At 39.2% G+C, this 25823-nt stretch overlaps 1 protein-coding gene across 6 annotated transcripts in view; it reads left to right on the top strand.

Annotated features, from left to right (window-relative positions):
- The window catches only part of MYO1B (myosin IB), a 139629-nt gene extending 121461 nt beyond the window's left edge, over nucleotides 1-18168 (top strand). For 2 of the 6 annotated variants that reach the window (XM_036254716.1, XM_036254715.1), the window contains 7 exons: nucleotides 2948-3022; nucleotides 4379-4513; nucleotides 6331-6437; nucleotides 8756-8888; nucleotides 9233-9385; nucleotides 10790-10917; nucleotides 16639-18099. In XM_036254716.1, coding sequence (XP_036110609.1) covers nucleotides 2948-3022; nucleotides 4379-4513; nucleotides 6331-6437; nucleotides 8756-8888; nucleotides 9233-9385; nucleotides 10790-10917; nucleotides 16639-16762 — 855 coding nt within the window. In that variant the 3' untranslated portion in view covers nucleotides 16763-18099. Of the gene's footprint in view, nucleotides 1-2947; nucleotides 3023-4378; nucleotides 4514-6330; nucleotides 6438-8755; nucleotides 8889-9232; nucleotides 9386-10789; nucleotides 10918-16638 lie in introns of all 6 variants that reach the window. The other 4 variants (XM_036254717.1, XM_036254713.1, XM_036254718.1 and 1 more) reach the window with 3 other exon arrangements.
- The last annotated feature ends 7655 nt before the right edge of the window (nucleotides 18169-25823 follow it).

The raw sequence follows: 25823 nt of genomic DNA, 5'->3' as shown, positions 1-25823 counted from the left end.
AGACATCATAAGGATTTTGTCTTTTTAAATCCTCACCTCAGAATATGTTTATTGAGTTTAGGGGTGGGACGGGAGAGTGGAGAGAGAGAGGAACAGCGATGTATGAGAGAAACATGAATCGGCTGCCTCCTGTATGAGCCCTGACCTGGAACTGAACTGGCAACCTAGGCATGTGCCCTTACTGGGAATCGAAGTGCAGTCTTCTGTGGCATATGGGGCGATGCTCCGACCAACTGAGCCACCTGGTTGGGGCAGGATTTTGTCTTTCTAATATCAAGAACTTGTTACCACAGGGAGCCATCCCTACTGTCTATTGGAGACAGGTCTTTTTTTTGACACTATTCCTCTTAGTTATTTTTACTTTAACAGTATAACAATTCATCTTTTTCTAAATACTTGAATATTATCCAGAAACCATATTGACTTTGAATCTGAACAGCATTAGCAATATCCATAAACTCTGCTTTGAATAATCTGCATTTTCCCCTGCAAGTTTAGCATATAAACTTTTAGTAAATTAACCTTCTTGATTATATTGAATATTTATTATCACTTAATTTTTAAAGTAATTAAGAAGTAACTTAAATATGAATTTGAGATTTCTGTTTTAAGAATGCTGCACAAGTTCCGTAGCTACTTTTAAAACAATCAAACTAAGGATGTTATTTCCCATTTTATTCACATGTTCTAATTTGCATTCTAATTTTCAAAAGGAAAGGAACAAACAACATTAGTCAGGATTTTTACCCTCTAATGATTTCTTCCAGCAACATCATGTTTATCTTCAGTTTTCTGGGTTTAACTAACTGCATATGATTTCAAAAATACTTTCATATTAGTAGTGTGTGCTAGCAACCTATAAACCAAATTTGGTTTGTAGGTGAACGCTGTTTTAGCTGAAGTTACCCGGGCTAACTAGACGTAACTGTCTTTTTTCCCCCTGGTTTCCAACAAAACAGAAGTATTTTAATGTTGCCATTATTATTATGAAATAAGGTTAAGCTTCTTTGAAGTCCAAGAATGTAATCATTTTGTTCTTTTCATTGTAAAGAATTATGTTGATAATGAGCAGTAGTTTTGCCCTTTTAAAAAGTGACTTGATTCTTCTGGAATTGATTACAAAGTTCAGTGGGATCTTTTAGCATGCCCAGGACCAATGAAGGGAACCTATTCGTTATATTAACATGTTGTCACCAGGCTTTTTCTGTGTGTAGCTGTTATTTCGGGAGAAAAGCCTGCCCTGCAAATAGAAAGCATGTTGCAGTGAGCTCAGCTATAATGACGTTCAACTAAATACAGTAGGACTTCTAGTGTTTTTCTAAGGATATGTTCCTATGAAACCTCACTTTATTTTTTTCTTTATTGATTTAGAGAGAGAGGAAGGGAGAAAGAGAGAGCTAGAAACATCGATTGGCTGCCTCCTGCATGTCCCCCACTGGGGATTTGGCCCACAACCTGGACATGTGCCCTGACCAGGAATCGAACTGGTGACCTCTTGATGCATGGGTCGACGCTCAACCACTGAGCCACACCAGCTGGGCATGAAACCACACTTTAAATTTTCTACTTTCCTACTCTGATTTCAGGAACCAATTAATAGGTACCATTTTTCTTGTCCTTGTCTCTTCTAGCCTTGTAAGTTGAAGATTTGAAATGGTTATGAATCTAACAACTCCATGGCTGAAAGAGAAATGATAATCAGTAGCAGAGAATATGACTAAAAGGAAGAACTGCCTGTATGGTGTACGGGAGAATGTTTAAACCTCAGTAACGTGCAGGAGTAGAGAATAGGGTCTGGCGCTCAAGTGCCCAGAGGGACCAGGCCAGTCACATGGATGAGAGAAGTAGCATGTGGAAGGTGCATTAGAACCCCGGGGCCTCTTGCAGTTTGGAGCTTGCCTTTCTCCTCTAAAGGCAGCAGTCGCTACCCTGCTCTACTGTGGGGATGGGGCTCACTGTTGCCAGATCTTAGCACGTTTTAAGAGAAATATGCAATTGGAATTCCTCTGTGAAGTTCTTAGTTTAAGATATGCATATAAAACATTTTGCTACACACTGAATTTGATTAGTAGGTTGCTCACCCCTAGTGTAGAAATATTTTAAATATGTGCAGTTAAACCCAGAAAAATAAAGACAAAAGAAAAGGGTATATAATGTCTGAATTCTTTGGGTAGGCTAATATTTTGCTAAATTCTAACTCTCCCATTTATAGCTGAATGACAATAAATATTTTAACTATTTTCCCCTCAATTTCAAAATGTAATAGTATCATTCATGCATTCAGCAAACACCTTGCTCAGATATTTTGTTAGATATTAGTATATAATGTAAATGCAACAGTGTAGCAAGGAATAAATAGGTAACCTAAAGCTATAATACGCTGTCTTAAGTGCAGTGACAGTATTCAGTGGAAAGATTGGTAGGAGTAGGGATGAGAGAAAAATCAATGTAATTAGATGGAAGACAATAGTAGTTCAAATCTTTTAATGATCCTCTTATTTTTAGTAACATTCAGTTCCCATCTTCATAAGCAAAGCTTTTGGAAACAGCAATATAATAGTTCTCCAGGCCTCTTTTTTCCTTTAAAGAACAATTTGAAATGAAAATTACCTTATATAATAATCTTTTTCTGAAGTGTATTTTGATCTGTGACAAGTTTGAAGCTATGCCTGTAAAATGTTTCTTGTCAAATCATCAGGTTTTTTAAAAACTAGTTAAAAGGATTTAAATTATCAAAACATTCTGGTATTATCACTTTGTATCTCTTCATTTCTTTTTCTTTGACTTAAAATTCACTGCCTCAGTATGCTTCAATTATTTTACTACATCCAGAGAGGCACTTAGAAATTTACCTGTTCCGCCTATTTTCATTTTTAATAGAGGTGTGTTATCTGTATGGGCATTTGCTGGCCACACATTAACCCCTGTGTTCTGCTTCTTTTTAAAGGTACGGAGGGAATACAGGAAATTCTTCAGAGCCAATGCAGGAAAGAAAATTTATGAATTTACAATTCAGAGAATTGTAAGTTTACATTATATATATCTCTCATTAGCATTATTATATTAGTTAATAGCACCAACTCAATAATATGTGATTTATTTGGCAACAATTAAATCGTAACCGTGACACTGTGAGATTGTGACTTTCTTATCATCTCCCCTCAAATTCAGGCAGGATTATCTCAGAGTTATTCCTGGCCCATATGCAATTAATAAAATGTGCTTTTTTCCATAAAATATTTTTATTTGACAAAGAGAACATACTTTGGGGGAACATGAACTCAAGAAAACCGGGTGTCTTGGTTCAGGTTGCTATAACAAAAACACTGTAGAACGGGTGACTTAGGTGATAAACATCTATTTCTCACGGCTGGGAGGCTGGGCAGCCCAGGATCAGGGTGTCAGCAAGCTGCCGCGGTGAGGGCCTGCTCTGGCCAGTCTCCTCTTGATAAGGGCACTAATCCCATCATGGGGGCTCCGCCCTTATGACCTCATTCAAACTTAATGACCTCCCCAAAGCCCCCGACTCTATTCTGTTGGGGATTAGGGTTTCAACATAGGAATCTGAGAGAATACTAAGTTCTTGTCCTGCCATGAGCTGCTGCCTGGCGAGGTTGGCAAATAAGTTGGTGGGTAGAGGGGTGAAGGAGAGCAAGGCTGTGCCAATCGACCAGAATGGATTCTGAAGTCCCCCTCTGCCCTTCAGAGAAGTGTGTGTGTGGGGGGGGAGTGCCCACTCTGCAGTCAGCTTGCTCTGCTGCTTACGATGTGTGAGTTGAGCAAGTCCCTTAACTCCTTTGAGCCTCATTGTGTTGTCTGTGAAATGGGGATAATAGCACTAAGCGCATAGAGTTGTTGTAAGGATTAAAATGGAATAATGATACAAAGCTCTTACAGTGCCTGCCCAGATCATTACTGTGGAGCGATAGGACTTTCTGGAATGATGAAATGTTTTATATCTGGAATGGCCCATAGGACTGTCTGCAGTGCAGTGGAATGGCCTGGCCCATTGGGCTACTGAATAGCACTAGAAATGTAACTAATATGACTGATGAACTGGATTATTTTATTTCATTTTAATTACTTAAATTTTAAATATAAATAGCCACCTATGACTCGTACAGCTCTCTAGTGTTAGCTGGTGTTAGTATTAGTGTTAATATTAGTATTAATGTTAGTCTTCTTTTGTCTCAACCATTTGGTAGAGCTCAGATTCTGCAACCAATGGGAAGAGTGGGAGAGAGAGGAGTTACAGAGTTTTGTGGACTAAAACTTGCTAAATTCCGCTAAAGACTGCTTCGTTTAATTCTGCTTTATGGAAAACAATTACTTTTCTGGTATCTTACTCATCTAGTATTTTCTGTCAAACCCAATGCAGGTGCAAAAGTACTTCTTGGAAATGAAAAATAAGATGCCTTCCTTATCTCCAATAGACAAAAATTGGCCATCAAGACCTTACCTATTCCTGGATTCTACTCATAAGGAGCTAAAGAGGATTTTCCATTTGTGGAGGGTAAAAAAAATGTTGTTGTTGTTTTTTTTTTGGAGACTTTGTATCATATATTCTAAGTGTTTGAGAGGTATTACATAGAAGTGAATTTCTACCACATTCTACTTCTAGCCTAGAGGAGACTTGTTGGAGGACTTGGGTATTTTGATCAGGGACTGTCCTTGGCTCTCCGTGAGAAATCCTGGAGCAGCAGGTGTGCCCTGGGGGTTTGCTCGTGTCGGGTTGGAAAGGGGCGTCCACGGCTGTGTTCTTTCCCCTTCGGATTCCACTTGCCTTCAAGTGGTTCAGATTTTTGTTTGTTTGTTTTCATCCAAAGGAATGATACTATAAGAAATAGAAATAATAAAATTTGAACATCTTCACATGATGTAGTTAAATCCTATAAATTATGAGTTTAGTTTTGTAAGATTTCTTGAACACATACACAGGCATGCATGTGAACAAACATTTTGATGGACTAGAACTTTAAAGTTCCCTCAAAGACATTAAAATTAAAATTTTCCTCTATCTGAATTGAAGGGAAACTGAAAATCTATTGAATGCTGCCTTATATTTTGGCTCACCTGATTTTATATGAGAGCATAACATGAAATTTAGGTGTTGCCCAGTGTGGTGTACATGGGGTACTTGTGTAGCTGTGACTATTTCAATAACTTAGTTGATACATGAAATGCTAAATTAAATATATACAGGTATCATATATAATAAAATCATTAGATTGAAGGCCTTGTTTTTAGTAAGTGAATGATGGATGGATACACCTTCTGGGAAACCTCTTCCTGCCCAGCAGTGTAGGCTTGTTCCTGACCAGAATCCCATATGGAGGGACCTCATCACTGATTAGTATAATGATTGGTACCAGCACAGGATACGAAACTGGATTCCTAGTTCTGTTTCCTAACTTGGGGGAGTCAATTTGGAGAGATTCACCCTTTCATTGTTCAATGTTTTCAGTCTGACATAGAAACTCTCTTCAGAAAAAATGATGGGGAGCTGCTCATGCCAGGGGTCTGCTCTGCCTCTGCTGTCCCCTGGCTCCGAATCCCACCCTCACCTACCCTGGATGGGGGCGGAGATGGAGAGGGATGTGTGGACAGCAATGTGAGCATTCCTTTGGACAGTTATGTCGGTGGTTCTCAGCCACACCTGTAACAATGTCTCAGTTCATCTGAAAAACCTGGCCCTGCTCCTCCCACCACCGGCCTTTCCCTGCAGTCTCAGAATCCAGGTGAAGAGGTTTCTCAGGTCTCATGTCCACATTGTAAAATGGTAGCGGGGGAGTTGGAGCAGGGTTTTTCAAACTATAGGTCCTAGCATATTTGTGGATTATGTAAATCAACTTAGTAGCCTCTACCAACATTTTAAAACAAAACAGAATAGAAATGAAAAGAATAGGGTACAATGACATATAGAAAGGATGAATGTTGTTCTGTGAAGCTTTTGTGTCAGTTGACTGGATGTGTGTGTGCACATGTGTGCGCTGGTTTGTGCTGTCTGATGTTTTTCTTACGTGAATCTCCATAAAGGAGGGTGACGGCCTCAGGACTGCAGGGTGTCCGGGGACTGACATCGTAGTGGGAGGAAGCGGTCCTGACAGCAGGGCCTGGGCTTGCAGGGTCCGTGTATGTTTTGAAGTGTCCCAAGTTCCGCACTATGAGCAGTGAAACTGACAACGGAAAAATGCGTTTGACCTTTTAAATGACTATTTCATACACATTTACTCTAACTCTTGCTGCTATTAAAGGGGCTTATTAAATGTAAGAATGAGTAATGATTTATTTATATAAGTGATTTCTTTTTCTTTTTTTCACGTCTCACAGTGTAAAAAATACAGGGACCAATTCACAGACCAGCAGAAACTTATTTATGAAGAGAAACTAGAAGCCAGTGAACTCTTCAAAGACAAGAAGGCTTTGTACCCATCCAGGTATGGTGGTTTTGCTTCACTCATAGTCAGTATTTAAAATTTTTCTCATATATTTGTAGGTCTTTCCTAGTAGAGTTTGATTTCAGTAATACATGAGAAATTTTTAATTTTATACATTATTTTATGAGCAGCTGGATATAAAAACCATAAACACTTTGAAGCAATGGCTTCCATTTCTTGGCTTTATTCCATTGGCATTAGCCGAAACACTTCACTAAGTAATTAGAAGTCACTTTTTAAAATAAAAATTGTATAGGCTATTAAGATAAATGTACATTGTAAATTCCTGTTAATTTTTTATTGTTTTCAGAGACTAGCCCAATTTCTGTTGCCCATATACTGTAATCATCATTCCAGTCTTTTTACTTTATTTAATAAATCAGGATCTCCCTTTTAAGATAAATGGAAAGAATGTATCAGTTTTTGAGTCTTGCTTGAGCACTGGTCTGTGGTGGCCTTCGGTCTGCTGACTCACTGGGCATGACTGCAGAGGCCGCGCAGTGCGTTCGGGCCCTTGATCAGAGACATCAAATGCTCAGTAAAAGAAGGAATACCAGTTGCAAGTTTGCCAAGTGAAATTCTTGGTAAAGACTGCTTGTCAAATACTCTTACATCTCCCCCCAAGTTCATCGTTTCCCCCCAGAATTCCTCTCTTTTTCATCTGGTGTTTATTAAAAAAAAATATTTTGTACAATTTCAAGCCAAATCCGTCACAACTTTTTGTTTTTCCCAAAGAATGGCCCAGCAATAAAAATGCATTATATGCTAAGTATATTCACATGTATTACATATGGTACCTTCTCTATGTCTTCGCACATATTTGAAAGCTCTTCCTTTTAAAGGATGAAAAGAACATAAGTTGCCAGACTCATTTGGTTTAAATGTTTTAAATGACACAGCTTCTTTGGTCTGCTGATTTGGCTGCTGGAGGTGGTATGTACTTTCCTAAGTCAAACATAGTGTCTAAATCCAAGGTCATCCTGAGTACCTGCCGTATACAGCGTATTCAGACAGGTACATTGTCTATGTGCTTTCTCTAGCAACTAATTTTAACATTTTAAAAATATTTTTAATATGTAGAGTAACCTTCTTAATTAACATTCCCTGTGGATGACTCTTCAGACACTGGAGGGAGGAAAACGCATTATTGAAGAAACCAATTCAAAGGCTCTTAGCACTTTATATTATTAAAAACACGTTTGAATATGAACAACAACACAAAAAATATTAACTACAAGCCAAGTATTTGGGGAGGTGTTTTATCAGTTTTCTGGGATGGTGGCTCTCACCCCACGGCATTCGGGGGGTGGAATAATTTACCCTCCCCCCACCATGTGAAGTGGAGCCCTGTTGGGTGTCGGCCTTTTCTGTGAAACGCTGACCACCTACACGGATTTTTCTTCCCTGATCCTCCACCCACAACACAAGCATTTTAAAGCTGTATTTGCAAATTGCCAGAACTTCAGAGCTCAAAATGAAACTGCAGGTTTTTTGTTGTGTGTGTGTGTGTGTGTGTGTGTGTGTGTGTGTGTGTGTTTTAAGAAGCTGCCCTGAGACTGCCCCCCTCCCCTAATCTTTAGGTAAATCGGAATCTTAGTGCTGTGTGTCCAGTTATGCCTCTTGTAAGAAGTAGTTTGTTTAAAAGAAAATTGCTCTGATTATGAATGTTTGCTTGGCCACTTCTGTCCATGTAGGGGCATATCTTAGGAGGAGAGGCCTGGATTTTCTTTCATATAGTGCCTCTTTAGAGCCAGAATTACATGGTGATATTATGTGTCCTATAGTTTTCTTCTAAAGTGGTCACTGTGGACCTGTTCTTCCCCAGAAGGCATATTGATTTTCTTCCTTTCAGCAAGAAAATGAAATTTTTCTTTGCATCAGGTGATAGTAACGATGTGTGCTCTTTGCTCCATATTATTTAAAGGCATTAATAAATCCTTGTGGGCAGCTATTAACTTTATATTAATAGATCAGACGGAACTGCCTTTTCCTTCACATGAGGCCCTGCACTTGGGTCTTGGCTGTCATTCATGGGAGTGATGTTTATCTTGATTGTTCCATGTGATTGAGATTTTTATCAAAGTCCTGCCTACCAAATTCCATGATCATATCAAAAATATATTTGAAATAGATGTAAGGTTCTATTTCCAACTTATATTAGGACAGATGAAAGTACAATGTATAAAATATATAAAACAAATTTACTTTTAATGAAACTGTCAGAAACTCTTTGGAAACAACTGACTGTTATCTTTTTCCAGTAGTACTTCCATCTGAAACTGCTACTATTGTGTGGGATTTTTTTTTTTTTTTTTTAGTGTTGGCCAACCATTCCAAGGGGCTTACCTGGAAATCAACAAGAATCCCAAGTATAAGAAACTCAAAGACTCCATTGAAGAAAAGATTATCATTGCTGAAGTTGTAAACAAAATTAACCGTGCAAACGGGAAGGTAAAATTGCTAAACCTGAAGACTTGTAGAAGTGTTTATCACTTGGGACAGCATCTTTAATTTTCTGAATGTTAAAGTTTGCATTTCATATTCTCAGCAGAGTTACTGTGAAGGGAGTTATTTCCCCCTACCTTTAAGGTTAGGAGGAATTTTACTTGTTTTGTGAAACGTTTGTGAATTAAAATATATTACCTATGTTTAATGTGTTCTTGGTTTACATAGGCATGCATGCTGAAGGATATTGGAATGAAAAATGCATTTCTGACAATAACTAATGCTTTAAACTCCTGGACCATTTGGGGTATTTTTGGTCACTGGTTTATTTTTGTTTTGTTTTGTTTTAGAGTACATCCCGGATTTTCCTCTTAACAAATAATAACCTCCTTCTTGCTGATCAAAAGTCTGGACAGATCAAGTCAGAGGTCCCCCTGGTGGATGTCACTAAAGTATCGATGAGCTCACAGAACGATGGCTTCTTTGCCATCCACCTCAAAGAGGTAAAGATGCAACTATTGATTTGAATGAAAGATTTCTACATTTGTCCAGTCTCTCAGCCATCAATTTAAAAATTTCCCAAACTGAACAATCCTATTACTTGAAGATTACATGTTCTTCTTACTGATTTGGAAATTTTGGTTATATTCCCTTCTGTGTAAAATCTCAGGCTTGGTTTTTCAGTAATTGAGTAAGATTAATCACATATGGACTTGTTCACTGGAGTTCCAGTTTCACTGAGCAGCTTTTGTTTGTACCTGCTATGATGTACATTATTTTGAGAATAAATGCATAGGAATATGAAGATGTTTTCAACTGTTTCTTCCCGTTGTTTCATCTACACACCAACCTAGTAAATGTCGTGGTCATCTTTAATCTCGGGCTTTTTAGTAAAGAACACAGCTGCACAGCCAGCTGCCTAATAATTTGGACCCAAAGATTTTTTATGTTCTGTGCTTTTAGCTTATCCAGTAGCTCCTGACTTGAATCTCTTGAGTTAGTCCCACTAACTTTATAATGACTTTGGACAGACCATTTAAATTTCATATACCTACCTTATTTTTCTCCTCTTTAAAATGGGGAGAATAATAGCATGTGTTTCATAGTGTTATTATAAGGATTAAATGTAAAGTGCTGCACATAGTGCTTGTCACCTAGTAAGCAGTCACCGAATAACCATGCCGAGTAGTAATTATATTTATGGACATGTGTCTAGCTAATAGTGCACCCGTCTAGCTGATTCTACACTTAAGAATGTCCCATAAACTTATTCAGCCTGTTTTCTCCACTGTGAATCTTCACCTAAAGGGAGCATATCAGATCCTAAGATTATGATTCAGAACCTCGACCACACACTGAAACAGCGCTGATGCCCAGGTTATGTCCCCAGTTCCACCAAATCCGTTGCTTGGCATGGGGCACACGCATCTGTTTTTCAAAAGCTCTCTAGATGGGTCCCTTGTGCAGCGAAGAGCGAGAGCCACTGCCCTAGGATGTTTGTTGAAATTGTTATTGTTCTTTTTTTTTTTTTTAACCAAATCACAGAGGAGTTTTTAAGCCACTCTTTCAGAGTGAGTTCTAGGTTAGGTCAGTGCTTCTTGATCCTGAGTGTGGAAACATCACCCAGGGAGCTTGTTGTGGGTTCATACCGACTGGCCCTGCAGTGGGGCTCCCAGGTGGTGCTGACGGTGCTTCCGTCCACCGAACAGCTTTGGGTAGTGAGGGTTAGGTGACCTCACTGAAGTCGCTCTGAGCGATGTGAAGATATACTGCTTTTGTAATTACTGTTTATTCGGAGAACGCTCTCCAGTAGCTGATGTTTTAAAGAGACTGTAAATACTTTTTTTAGCCAAACCTGTAAACATTTACCTCCTGAGCTGTCTCTGACTCCTCCTTTGTCCTTGTAGGGCTCCGAGGCAGCCAGCAAAGGAGACTTTCTCTTCAGCAGTGATCACCTGATTGAAATGGCCACCAAGCTCTATCGGACGACTCTCAGCCAGACCAAACAGAAGCTCAATATTGAAATTTCCGATGAGTATGTTCATGAATTTGTTGATATACCTTTTTACTTTCAACTTCCTTGTTTTAGTTAAGCAATCTGAGCAGGTTCATTTATACAACCCCTACTTACTGAGTTCCAAGCATGTGTCTGTCATTTGTTCCAGATGATAGATGGGCAGTGGGTGACCAGGTTTCTGCCTTCATGTACCTGACATCCTAGTGGAAGAGAAAAACATGCACAAATAAAATAATAAATAGGTGACATGACTTTAGTTAGTGGCAAGTGCTTATGGGGCAGGGAAGCAGGTTAAAGGTTAGAGGGTGTTATATTTGATGAGGAGGTCAGGAAGTTCTCTTTTTAGTGACATTTGTGTTGAGACTGGAATCAAGGGAGCAGCCAGGCAACAGTCTAGGGAGATGTCTTCTGGGGCAGGGAGGTAGCAGGGGCAAAGGCCCTGAGACAGGAGCGAACTTGGTGAGAGAGTGAAATGGTTGGAAAAGACCCTGGGGAGAGAGGCAGGGGCCTGGCCATGTGGAGCTTGGTAACTGAGGTAAGGAGTTAAGATGTTACTGAGGATAATGGAAAGCCATTCTAGGTTTTGAGCAAGGGTGAGGCATGATCTGATTTATTGTTTTCGAAGCTTGCGTGGGAGTAACTGTAGGGAACCAGAGTGGAAGCAGATAGGAGCTTCAAGCTGTCTGTGGTTAGGATGATGTGGCTTCTGCTAGGGTGTGAGTGGGAGCTGGTGAGAAATAGTCAGGTTCAGGATGTAGTTTGAAGGGAAATGAGGCCTTATTAACAGATTGGATGTTAGGTTTGGGGCCCAAACCCAAATGGTGATACCATTTACTGCAATAGATGGCGTTGAGGAAAGGGGCTTGGGGTGGCCAGGGTGGGGTGAAATCAAGGGTGCTGTTTTGGGTGTGTTGTACCCTAGATGCCTTTATTTTCACATATTAATAACTAGTACTATGGAACAAACATTTCGTGTTAACAAGAGTTTAGTAGTGCAAACACTGCGTAAATTTGAAATTTGCATTTTTCCCTTTATGTCTCTAAGTATAGAGACATAATTTGCATGCAGATTGGAGCATCCCCCCCAATTGTTATTTTTTTAAATTTCCTTTTATTTATTGAATTTAGAGAGAGAGGAAGGGAGAGGTAGAGAGAGATAGAAACATTGATGAGAGAGAACATCGATTGGCCGCCTTCTGCATGCCCCCCACTGGGGATTTGGCCCACAACCTGGGCATGTGCCCTGACCGGGAATAGAACTGGTGACCTCTTGGTGCATGGGTCAACGCTCAACCACTGAGCCACACCAGCCAGGCACATCCCCCCAATTTTTGAACCTATTGATACAAGATCGTTTGAATTAATTTGAGTTACCATGTTGTTTGATATTTAACTTCTTTTCAGTAGATTGTTTACATTTGCTTATGTACTTTTTTGTATTTATAACAAAATTTTGGGTAATCAGACTGTTCAGGAAATTTTTTAGAGCGAGAGAGAGACATTAATTTGTTGTTCCACTTATTTATGCTTTCATTGGTTGCTTTTTGTATATGCCCTGACCAGGGATGGAACCCACAACCTTGGCGTATCAGGACATCTAATCAACTGAGCCACTTGGCCAGGGTAGATTTTGTTTTCTAATTAAGATTTTGCCTGCCTATTCTATTTCAACTCTTTCTAAAATAAATTCTCACCCATTCCTACCCCTTTGTAAGTCAGATATACTCTCCTAGATGTGTTAGGATTTACAGAACCTTCGTTCATTGTCTATTTTCATTCTGCTCTAGGAATGGTATTTACATTGGGTGGGAGATTAGCTTTTATGTGTACTCTATGTGAGAAATAATTGCAGTTTGGACAAAATATTCTTATTTTTGAGTCCTTTCTCTTAAAACAAAGAATAGTAGGAAAAAAGATAATGGCTAGTTGGGTTCTAGTTAATTATAGTTTTAACCTGATAGAGCCTGTTAGAGCTTTAAACTCCCTTTAGTTGAGATGTTTTGTGACTGGGGGTGCTGGGCTTCTATTTTGATAGGAATGCTCAATCCCACTGTCATGGAAGAGTGTGTGTATTCCCCTCGCAGAGCTCCTCCGTGTGGGGATGAAGCAGACTATATTTACAGAGAAAACCACACCAACAACCTGGCCACAAAGGATGGCTACTTTTTAGTGTTTCCCAAACTGGTATTCTAGGAACTCTGCCTTAGTAAGATGTTAATAACGAAGAAAGTGTTCTCTGGTGCAAATGTCCAGTCTTTCTTTTTTTTTTTTTCTTTTTTCTTTTTTTATCCTCACCCGAGGACATTTTTCAATATTTTGTTCAGATAGAGTGGGAGGGAGGGAGGGAGGGAGGGAGGGAGGGAGGGAGGAAGGGAGGGAGGGAGGGAGGGGGAGAGAGAGAAAGAGAGAGAGAGAGAGAGAGAGAGAGAGAAACATCGATGTGAAAGGGACACATCGAGTGGTCACCACCCACACGACCCAACCAGGGCTTGGGACAAACTGCAACTGAGGTACGTGCCCTTAGTGGGAACCGAACCTGGGTCTCTCTGGACCGCAGGCCAATGCTCTAACCGCTAGCCAAACCGGCCCGGGCTGTCCAGTCTTTCTTTACTGGGCCCATCTCGGAGCCCCTGAAGCCCGCTGCGCCCTATGTTCTCCTGAGGGGCGTGGGAGGAGAGTGTGTTTCTCAAATGCAACCAGCCACAGAACCCTGCGTGGCTCTCCCAGTCAGTGTGTGAGACGCATGGCCACAGAACACTGGTGGGGATGGTTTGCTAATGGGTGTCAGGAACCTGTCTTGTCCCAGAGCGGGTGATGTTCTGGATGTGTACGCGTGAGTAAACATTTTTGTCTGAGTGAAGATTTGCAGTGTGGCCACGTGAAGAAAACAAACATTTAGTAGCATTATAGACCAGCCCGTAACACCGTTCCTTCTCCGATTTCTGATTGTTGGCTGGTCTTGTACACAGAAAACAGCTGCTGGAACTGTGCACAGCCTCGTGGTCCCCTGCCCGGGCAGCACAGCCGCCTGGCAGAACACGGGTCCCTTGTAGCCTCTGCTCCACAACCTCTGGGAGCTCCTAAGCAGGGATTATATAATCTTTCTGGAAGGCATTTTAAATTTAAACAAAATTTTATAAAGCCATGGGCCAGGGTGCCCGTGGTGTATTTTTCCAGCCTTAAAGGGCTTGATTCATTTTCTTGCCAGCTGTGCTGACTAGTTATAAACTGCAGGTAGTTCAGTGACCAAAACCTTCCTCGGTGTAGCCTTGAAGAAACAGAAGTCAGTATTCTAACAAACCCAGTCTCCATAATCATTATGGATAAACTGGATGTCAGGTTACAGGAGCAGAGGCAAAGTCCTGTTCACTCCTTTGAGTGGTGTTAACATGCACGCGTAGAGCCAGGATTGAATTCACTGACAGACTCAGCTGCTTTGTAATCTCCGGTTCTTAAACTCCTAGACTGATGAAACTGTAAATGGTTGCATTTTAAAGACCTTAAATAAGAGGTATTGTATTTCTAAAAATGGGATTCTGAGTATATTGAAAACGAAAGTGAATTTGTTCCATTAAATATGTTAAATATACCTGTAGACATACTAGTATATGTATACACACGTGTACACAGTGTATACACACATGCACGCAATGTATATATCATTTAAGTTATACATTTGTTTTTCTGAATATTTTAAACCCAAACAACTAATCTACATTCCTTTTGCTATGAAGTTCTAACTGGTACTCATGCTGTGAAATAGCTCATTTGACACTATTGTTTGCTGGAGGAAGATGCTTTGATTATCTGTGTCCTTAACTGTGGGCCATGCTTCAGTTTTCTATGAGATAGAAGTAAATAATAGTGCTTACCTCATAGGATTATTTTAAAGTTGTACTGTGTATAACTTACTAGGAACTGTTTGGTGCATGGTAAATACTCAATAAATTTTAGTTATGTTATTTCTAGGCTGAATCCTGATCATGGATTATGAATATAGAGACAGCTACATGCTAAAGTTATTGATAAAAGAACTCCTTATATACTTATTATACTGCAAGAGGTCTTTGAAAATTTAAATGTCAAAATATTTGATTAAAAAAAAGTTATTTTTCTTTATTAATTTTAGAGAGAAAGGAAAGGAGAGAGAGATAGAAACACTGAGGGGAGAGAACATCGACTGGCCGCCTCCTGCATGCCCTTCACTGGGGATTTGGCCCACAACCTGGACATGTGCCCTGACCAAGAATCAAACCGGTGACCTCTTGGTGCATGGGTCGACGCTTAATCACTGAGCCACACCAGCAGGGCAATATTTGATTTTTTAAGCGTGTGTATTTGTGTTAAGCGTGAAGGATGTTTTTTCTTTGATGCACATAGATAAAAACAGACATGCCGGGGAAATATCTCAGATGGGTGAATTTGGAGCTTATAGCTTTTTTCAGTAGGTGAATAACCAAAGTTTAGAAACCATAGCCTTTAGGCACTCCAGACCCTTTCTTTTTCTTTATTTCATTTTTGCAATGTATTGATCATTTAATAGGACCCCTCCCCCCAGCTGGAAAAAAACAGCCCATTTAAAAACTCAGAAATACGATCCTTTTAAAACAACTGATGAATCAGAAGCTTACGTGTCACATTTTACATCAGTAGATGTTTGCAGAACGTGGGCTATTTAGACCTTGAACTGAGACTAATGTGTACAGAGCAGAGCTGTTTCCATCTTCGCTGTTGTCATGGATGCCAGTGAGCTTGTGATGTCACACGGTTATTAGAGTAACTCAGAAAACTGTTCCCTGAGAAGCATACCGAAAACGTGGTGACATGATGCCGATTGTCACGGTGGGGAGAAAAGAGCGCTGGCTTTGCGTGGGGACGGCCAGGTTCTGGTCCAGCCTGCTGCTCTCCGGCGTCCGCAGTGATGCCCTCCTGAGAGCAGGGACTGCGTGTTACACAGCTGGTGTCCCCCAGCACCCTGCCCTGGGAAGCCAGCGGTCTGTGTGCTGTAGGAAGGTGTGACAGATAAGCTTGTGGACAGGCACTTGACCCTTGATGATCTGTGAAAGGGAAGATTTGGACTGGAATATTGTTTCTTACCGATTGCCACATGTACTCCTGGTAGGATAAGAAGTGGCTTTCAGGGTACACTGATGGACTTTTAAATTTTTTATTATTTACATACCTTTGAAAGCGATATTAAAAATATAAGTGGCACATCAAACTCGTGATTGTATTATTATTATTCTGTAGGACACCACTATTTTGAAACACATATATTTAGGCTAGAAATAACTGTTAGCATAATGTATAGATATGACAAAAATCATGCCGGTAATAGGTGAATAACCAAAGTTTAGAAACCATAGCCGGTAGGCACTCCAGACCCTTTCTTTTTCTTCATTTTATTTTTGTAATGTGTTAATCGTTTAAGAGGACCCTTCCTCCCAAGTTTATATTTTGCTATGCAAAAATGGAGAAAAATGGAAAAAAAGCAAGTTGGTGTTTCCATTCGAAAGGTGGAATGTGATGCTTTAATGAAGGTCTGTTTACTTGGGGCTAAATGATGACTGCTGGAAGCTAGGCAGTGTAATTAATACCTGATGATAGAATCCAGGTATAGAGTGCTCCTGGGAAGGGGAGCACTTGTCAAGATCCGTACCCATTCAAGAGCAAACGCTAGTGGTTGAGGAACCAGCAGCGATGTTGCGTGGACTTTAATTTGTCTTTCTTTTCTCTCAGGTTCCTGGTGCAATTCAGACAGGACAAAGTATGTGTGAAGTTTATTCAGGGCAACCAGAAAAATGGGAGTGTCCCAACGTGCAAGCGAAAAAACAACCGTCTCCTTGAAGTCGCTGTTCCTTAACTGGTGCCTCCCTCCTCTCTGCTTTCATGGACTTGTTTCTTTGTAATAGTGCAATTTGGTTTGGTTTGGTTCGGAGTTCATTGTATGTTTGGGAACTGTCAAAGGCTAATACCATTAGAATCCCTTGGCAAAATAAAAATATTTGACTAATCAGTTTTTATTATTGGAATAGTTTTAACCCTTAAAGTACACATTCTGTGTACAACCCTGGGACAGGATTGTAGAAACTAACAGTGTCCATGCCCCGTCATATGTGTTCTTTGTTTAGTCGTGTTAGATCTGTGTACCTTAAATCAACATATTACTCATAAATCATTAATACATCTAAGTATAGGAAACAGTCTTAAAAGATAGTGTATTCATTCATCAAATATTTATTGAATGCCTACTCAGTTCTAGGCTCTGTGCTAGATGTTATGAAAAGTTTTTAGGAACTTTTTTGTTTGTTTTAAGGTCGTTGCATTCTGGCTGGTTTGTGCTGGCTTTATTGGGGCTGAGAGAGTTTTGTTGAGACCAAAACAGTAATTGTTGATGGACAGTGTGATTCGGGATCCTGTAGTGTGACTTTAACAATATGTACTTCAAGAAGGGCTGGTCCTAGGAAGTAGAAATGTATGACTGGGTAAAATGCCTCTACATGTGATTTCTATTTGAAAAGAGAAAATTGACATTTGAATAGGACTTTTCATTTGTTTAGATCTCTTGTAATTGCTTAGAAAAGAGAGTCATTCTTATTTTAGCAAAAATGACAGAAGCAGTCCAGTAAGATTATATTTTCTGTTTCTGGTAGACATCACGTATGATCCTACATATGCAAACATCTGCAGAGTGTTTTCACACACATCTGAGTCAATACTTTAAACAGCTGAGACAGTGTAAGACTGAAAGCCTTTCAGATAGTGGCAAAATTCTGTATGATGTGCAATAAACATCCAAGATCTTTTTTGAAAGTTTTATTTATAATATACATTTTGTATGAGAGAAGTGATTGGTACAGGGTGCATATTTTAACTAAGGATCAAAATTGTGTTAATTTGCAGAACATTTTTTGTTTTCAAATTTAAAGTAAGGATTCATTTTGGAAGCTACATTTTAAACTTTGGAATCAAATTGTTTCTTATTTGGAGAATAATGTATATACAATGGTATGTTAAATAATAAAACTGTTCTAATTTGGTGCCATTTCCTGGATCACAACTGTATTTTTGTATCTCAAGCTATTTTTCTATGTTGTGTGTTACTATATTGTCGCACAGAAAGGCTTTGCAATCCAAACATTTTATGTTCTCTGTGTAATTGAATTTCATTTATCTTTTATAAACCAGAAACATTCATTGAAAGTATTTTCTGGGGAATTTTCTTTTCATTTTTGTACTTAAAAATATTGCTTCCATAAGAAATTCTCAGAAGACTTTGTGTCCATTGGTGCCGATAGAGGAAACAATTACTTCCCTTCAGTCTTCTCCAGCGTGTCCCTAAAGTTGTAGATTGATGATTCCTGAAATAGGTGAGTAGAAATTTGGAACTGAGAGGTGTTTTTTATTTTTTACTTTATTTTACTATTCTATTGAATCTATTGGGGTGACATGGGTTAATACAATTATATAGATTTCAGGTGTACAATTCTTTAACACATCACCTGCATATTGCGTTGTGTGTTCATCACCCCAAGTCAAAACTCCTTTCGTCCTCTTACCCCTGCTTTGCCTCTTCCACTCCCCCCACCGCCCTTTTCCCCGGAAATCACTGTACTGTTGTCTTTGTCTGTGGGTATTTTTTGCTTAATTTCTTCACCTTTTCAACCCAGCCCCCCAAGCATCTCCCCCTCCAACAGCTGTCATTCTGTTCTCTATGTCTTTTTTTATTTTGTTAGTTTATTTTGTGCATTAGATTTTACATTTTGAAAATATATTGTATAAAAATATTTCATACTTCGCCCTGGCCGAGTAGCCCAGTTGGTTAGAGTATCATCCTGATAACTCCAAGGTTGCAGGTTTGATCCCTGATCAGGGTATATACAAGAATTAACCAATAAACTAATCAATAAGTGGAACAACAAATCGGTGTTTCTTTCTCTCTCTCTTTTTCCTCTATCTAAAAATCAATAAGCAAAATTTTTTTTAAAAAATCAGTCTTTAAAAAAATATATTTAATACATTCACATTGTCCAAAATGTAAATAAATATAAAAAGATATTTAGTACAAATTCTTCATCATCAGTCACCCATCTGCTCAGTTCCCATGTCCCCCCAAAAGTTAACCATTATTTTTAGTTGCTTTTGCATTACTTGATTCATATGCTTACAAGAGGCAATAAAAATATCTCGGATTCTTTTTGTTATTGTGGTTAAGCCTCACTCGAGGATATTTTTCCATTGATTTTTAGAGCGAGTAGAAGGGAGGGGAGAAGAGAGAGAGAAACATTGATGTGAGAGAGAGACGCATCGATTGGTTGCCTTCTGCACAACCCCAACTGAGGCCGGGGATCAAACCTGCAACCCAGGAACATGTTCTTGACTGGAATCGAACCCAAGACCCTTCAGACCTTGGGCCAGTGCTCTAACCACTAAGCCAAACCAGCCAGGGAAAAAAATATAGATTCTTATCTTCCTTCTATTTAGTAGACAAAAGCTATCGTAGGCATCGGTCTTTACTTGGCCTTTGTCACTGCTTAGGGGCATAGTCTTCTGCTGTATGATGCACCAGAATGTGTTTATCCACCCCTGCTGGTCATCATTGGGTTGTGTCCTGAATGGAATTTCAGTCCAGGGTGGAGAGGAACAATATTCCAGGAATCTACTTGTTAAATTTCCCAAATACTTTATTTGCAGATTGTGCATTATGATGATTAGCAATAATAGCAGTTACAATAATATATTTTCCAAAGTTTATTTCCAATAGAGAAACCATTTTATCTCAAACTTTGTGGTAAGTGTTCTGCAAGGATTTAAAAATATCTTTATAAATTAGTTTTAAGTGATAGTATTTTTGAATATCTATACATCACTGAAGTATTCAACAATTTCTGGTCATGAAATTCGTGCTAGGTGGCTTGTGACTAGACTTGGCAGAAAAGGTTTTCTGAACTTTAGCCAGAAAGCTTCCTTATGTATCGGTGAAATTTGCCTCCATAGAGTTCCCTTCAACTAAGCGAGCCAGTGAGGGAGGGCATCCTTAATACAGTTGGAAGTGAGAGTTCTTAGTGTTTCAAATGTAGGTAGTGATGCCTCCTTTTCCATAGGGAGCAAGCTAACAATTAAGGAAAATGTAGCTACTGAGAGCAATTATTTAGAGATTTTCAGCTTAGAAATAGAATATTAAAACCTGGTTTTCAGTCCCAAGGCTCGAGTTGACTGCCTTTTAGTGGAACATAAATCATTATTTTGTTGGAAGCCCTTTGCATTCACCATTGGGGAAAGCAGTGCTAAGTTGGCCTCACTGGAAACGAGAGAACCACCCACTCCAGGGATGCACTGTAAGGGCAGTGTTTCTTGAAAGGTCACCATGGCAGCCTGGGTCAGAATCACAAAACTTGCTTTAACAAAACCAAAAAGCATACAGATTCCTGGGCTTTGCTCCTTCCCAACTGAATCAGAATATTCAGAATAGAGTTTGATAATAGACACTTTTAAGAAACTGTCCAGGTGACAGGCATGTTCAAGTTTGAGAACCACCAAGAAACACACTAGAACTTCTCTGCAGATGCATACAGCCACCTGCCTTCACAAGTCTAGGAGGTGATTCTGATGCATACCCAAGTGGACACCACAGCCCTCCAGCCTCCCAGGAGCTGCTCATGGCACTTCCGCTGGACTGCCAATGCTTCCCACCCACCCACAGGGCCTGCCTGGAAGGTACTGATACACTGTAGCATTGCGCTGTTATACTGGTGAGCAACCGGTACTGCCTCATCTTTGAACTTCTGTCCCTGCCCTGCAATGTAGAATTAAAAGTATTGGTGGCACTGCAGATTTTCTATGTACCGGGCCTGGCCACATAGACCTAACTTGTTCACAACCGCCACTTAGTTGCCCCACCCCTGGAGTGACTTGTAGGTCTACACTAATATGTATTTGAACAAAGTAACTAGGTAGTGAGTGCCAAAAAGCAGACCATGGTAGTTGCCAAGTTTGCTGTTACTCTTGACTTTGACTTCCATGTACCACAGACAAGAAAGGAACATGGACAAGGTACTCTAATGGACTGGTTACAGTTTTGCATTTCACACTCTTGGAATAATAGCTTGGACCCAATACTCAAATGTAAGACCTCCTCCAGCTCAAGTTTGAATACCTTTGTTGATACCCCAAGAGGTACGGGATATGTCTGTAATGGCAAAGCACCAGGGCCAAGAATTACGAGTCATGGGCACAATCCTCAATATTGAGGATTTGGCTAAAATCTAAGAGAATAAATGGCTTTATTCTCATGCCATTTGAATTAATAGGCTCAGAGGGAACTCTCAAGTTCATGTAATTGAGTGTAATTATGATAAATAGAATAAAGTGATTTTAGACTAAATATAATAGACAACATTTAGGGTTTTTTTAATATGCATTTTTTCATGTAGTAGGTAAGGCATTTAGGTTCTAAGATGCTCAAATAACAAGCCCTCTAAAATGGTGTATGTTACTAGGGAAGGAGTTGGTGAATTTCTTAATGTGTCTATTACCTTTTCTCTGGAAGGCATTGGAGTAAGCCCTCTTTTTCAGCTGAGCATTGTTTCTCCATTATCCTGCAATATCGGGGCTCACTCAACGAGGTGAAGCAGGGTGGAAGGGAAGAAACACAGCAGAGTTGCTCTCCCTGTTGAGAAAAACAGCTGTGAGTTCTCATTGTCCATTGGACGGTTTCATGTCAAGGAGCTAATCCATTATCATTGGAGGGGTTCTTTCTTTGGATCTCATTTGGACAATCCCATTGTGTGCTCTTTCATTCCCCGCTTTCGGTTGGCTGAGCATTGGTGAGCCATGGCCTTGACGAGCTGGGCACCTGCCTTCTGGTCTCATCGGCTTCTATTCTAATAGCCACTCATTGGAAAATTAATTGTTTTTGAGTTGGTGTCCTCCTGATCTTGACATTGTTTGCCTCATTCTCTTTGGTTTGGAGATCATTTTCAAAGTCTGGAGTTAATTATAGTACAGCATAAGCCACAATCCCTTCTCATTAATTTTTTTTATTGCTGACACGATGACCAGATCCCCTCTGCTCAGTTCCATAAAATTCAACAAAAATCTAACTGTGTAACCAAGGAAAATAATCTCAGCTTCCCAGCATTTAAGGAGGAAACTGGGAACGGAATTTAATTCCATATTTACCCAAAGGCCTTGCAGTACTGAGAGAAAGAAACAGATCAGCCAGCCACCTTATCACTGTACTTATTTTTTAATGTTTTTTTGGTTCAGGTTTGAGATATAATTGGCATATAACATTGTATTAGTTTTGGGTGTGCAATATAATGATTTATATATGTATTATGAAATGATTACGATAAGTAGTTATTATCTATCACCTCGCATAATTACAATTATTTTCTTGTAATGAGAACTTTTAAGATTATTCTCTTAGATCACTTATTTTATATTCCCCCCCAACTTTCGTTTTTTCTTTTCATTTTCCTGTTCTTTCTTCCTTCCATCCATCTTTCTGTCCTTTTCTCTTACTAATTAACGGATCTGGCATATTCTCCTTTAAAATTTTTTTTAACTTTATTTTTATAGTTGACACTACTACAAATGTCCCATCCCCCTCTCCACCCAGCCCTTCCCCCACTTCCCTCTGGCCATCACCCTACTGTTGTCTGTACATAGATTTTATATAGTTTGGCTAATTCCTTCTCCTTCTTTCATCCAGTGCCCCCTTCCCTGTCCCCTCTGACATCTGTTGGTCTGTTCTATGCATCAGTGCCGCTGTTTCTATTTTGTTCATCAGTTATTTTGTTCAGTATTTTTTTCAACAACATACACATCAGAAATGTACCTATCAAAAGATTCTTACAAAGTGAACACATCTGTGTAACTAGCACCCAAAACAAGAAACACCCCAAAGATAGCACCCAGAAGCCCCTTTCTCCATCCCAGTCATAATCAACCACAAAATTAACTTTTATTTTCTAGTACTATATATTCATTTTGCCCCCCCCTTTTTTACTTCATTTAATGTTATATATAATAGAATCATACAGTACATACTCTTAATAGCCTCTTTCATTCAGCATTACGATTGCAAAATTTATTCATATTATTGCAGGTGGTTACAGTTTGTTCTGGCTGTATAGTAATTCGCCTGTGGATAGACTATAATTTTGTAGCCCATTTTAATGCTGATGGGCATTTGGCTATTGTGCATAGTGCTGCTGCAAACATGATTGTATGCGTCTTTCGGTGAAGACACATTTGCTGGATATATACCCGGGAATAGAGCCGCTGGGTCATAGCATGGCATATTGTCCAGCTGACTTCCAATAGACTGTACCGGTTTCCACTCCCACCAGCAGTGGAAAACTGGTACAGCATGGAGGTCACAGTTGCTCTACATTCTTGGCACACCTGATGTTGTCAGTCTTTTAAATCTTCCTTCTGATGAATCTGAGCTTTAATTTGCATTTTCCTGATGAATAATGAGTTTGAAAACCTTTTAAACATTGGCCATTTGCATATCATTTGTGAAGTTCCTCTTTAAGTATGTTATCATTTTTTTCTGTTGGGGTTTTATGTGTTTTTCTTTTTTAATTTGAAGTTTATATTTTGGATACGAGGCTTTTATCAGATATGTGTGTGGTGTGTATCTTCTCCTAGCCTCTGGTTACCTTCTTACTCTCTCTCACCAGTGCGTCTTGATGAACAGATGTTCCATTTTTGTGTAGTCCAGTTTACCAATTCTTTTTTGTTTTGTTTTGTTTTATCCTCACCCCAGGATATTTTTCTATTTATCCTCAGGTAGAGAGGGAGGAACGGAGAGAGAGAGAGAGAAACATCGATGTGAAAGACACATCGATTGGTTGCCTCCTGCATGACCCCAACCAGGGCCAGGGATGAACGGCAACCGAGGTACATGCCCTTGACTGGAGTCTAACCCGCGACCCATTAGTCCGCGGGCCAGTGCTTTACCTGCTGAGCCAAACCGGCCAGGGCTAGTTTACCAATTCTTTTCTATAGTTAATACTTTTTGTTTCCTGTTTAAGAAATATTTGTTTACCCAAGGTTATGAAGATATTTGCCTATGATTTCTTTTAGAAGCTTTATTTTATCTTTTATATTTAGCTCTTTAGTCTTCTGGAATTATTATTATTTTTTAGGATGGTATAAAGTAGGAAGTAAAAGTTCATTTTTCCCATATGGGTATTCAGTGGACCCGGCACCTTTTATTAAAGAGGTCATCCTGGCCCCACTGCACCTGTTTCTAGATTCCCTTCTGTTATTTATTTGTGTGATCATTGAACTGTGTTCATTGTTACAGCTTTGTAACATGTTGGCATAGAAGTGAAATTCATAACTCTTAGATCTCCTATACTCTTGTGATAGGAGAGGGAAGCGTTAGCACTAATAAATCCATATTTTCGGGTATTTGGAGTAGTGTAGCTCATCAGAGTTCTAAAAATACGAAATAAAATTATCCCTTTAGCCACAGGGATTTGGGCAGGAGGGTTCTAATGGTATCATATGGGGGGAATATTATTTCCTTGGAATAAATGAATAACTAATTTTATGTGATATTTTGGTTTTTCATTGACTCAGTGTTTTCTCTACTACTAATTACTCCAATTTTAGGCTTTCCCTAAAGTCTTCATAAAATGACTATGTGGTATTCGTGCATGTGAATACTTTGTTTTTAGGTAAGACTGTTTCCCTCTCAGATTCAGTATTTTGGTGTGAGAAACCTCTGATGGCTTCCCTAATTCTTTAACAATCTTTAACGATATTTTTACAATCTTTTATAACTGTTATCTTGTGCAATGATTGTAGTTTATAGATGAGGCCAGATGGAGCTAGAAGTAGAGTCGGAATCTTTGTTTGGCTTCTCTAGTACTCCCACACTTTCTCATTTAAAAAAAAAAAAAAAAAGATTTTTCTAAATCATTTCCAAGTAATCACCCAATCCATTCCCTTGTGTGCAGTTTGGAGCTAGTTAAATTCTGAATTGCCTTTTCTAAAATGATCACTGCAAACTCAGCTGTTCTGGAACTGAAAATTTAATTGAGAGGAACAGTACCAAAAAGGCATTTAATAAGCACATTTTCAGTAGCAGAACAGGCATACACATTTTGTTCTTCAAGAGAGGAGCAAATTGTAGGCAAAGGAAAACATTTAACATTTATTTTATATGCAACAATAATAATTGCCTGGAAAGGTACATGTGTCTGTAAGTCAAATAGGAAGTAAGTTTGTATCAGTCTGAGCTCATGCACAGATCTGAGTTGTTGAGTCATTTGCACAGCAGAAAATAAAGATTTTTGTTTATTTAGAAACCTAAAAGTAGTTCTTCAGTTACAAATTCACCTTCTTTGTTTTTTAAGTAACATTGTATCTGGTGATACTGCCATTCTGGTTTTTTTGTTTGTTTGTTTTTTGTTTTGATTTTTAATGTTTTTTTTTTTTTCCCTTTATTGATTTGAGAGAGAGAAGTGAGAGGGAGAGAGAGATAGAAACATTGATGAGAGAGAACATCGATCGGCCGCCTCCTGCATGCCCCCCTCTGGGGATTGGGCCCACAACCTGGGCATGTGTCCTGACCAGGAATCAAACCGGCAACCTTTTGGTGCATGGGTCGATGCTCAACCACTGAGCCAAAACCCTCGTTTCTAAAAGGGGATAGTGTCGTATTTAAGCAGAGTAATCAAGACTCCTTCTTGTTATAGACCCTAAAAATGACCTGAAAATGAATTTGTTAAAGTTTGAAAACATGTTTTCAAATAGAAGCTCATAGAAGATAGGACTATCTGTTAGGTAGGACTCAGACTGTTTTATTTAAGTGAAACTACCTAATACTTTCTGATGGGGGACAATCAGTAAGTTTCTAGTCAGATGACCAACCCAACATTTTTGAGAATCAAGTTCAGAAA

Source organism: Molossus molossus, unplaced genomic scaffold (genome assembly GCF_014108415.1).
Source record: "Molossus molossus isolate mMolMol1 unplaced genomic scaffold, mMolMol1.p scaffold_m16_p_11, whole genome shotgun sequence".
NCBI classification, from domain to species: Eukaryota; Metazoa; Chordata; class Mammalia; order Chiroptera; family Molossidae; genus Molossus; species Molossus molossus.
This window is presented reverse-complemented; position numbering and strand designations above follow the sequence as displayed.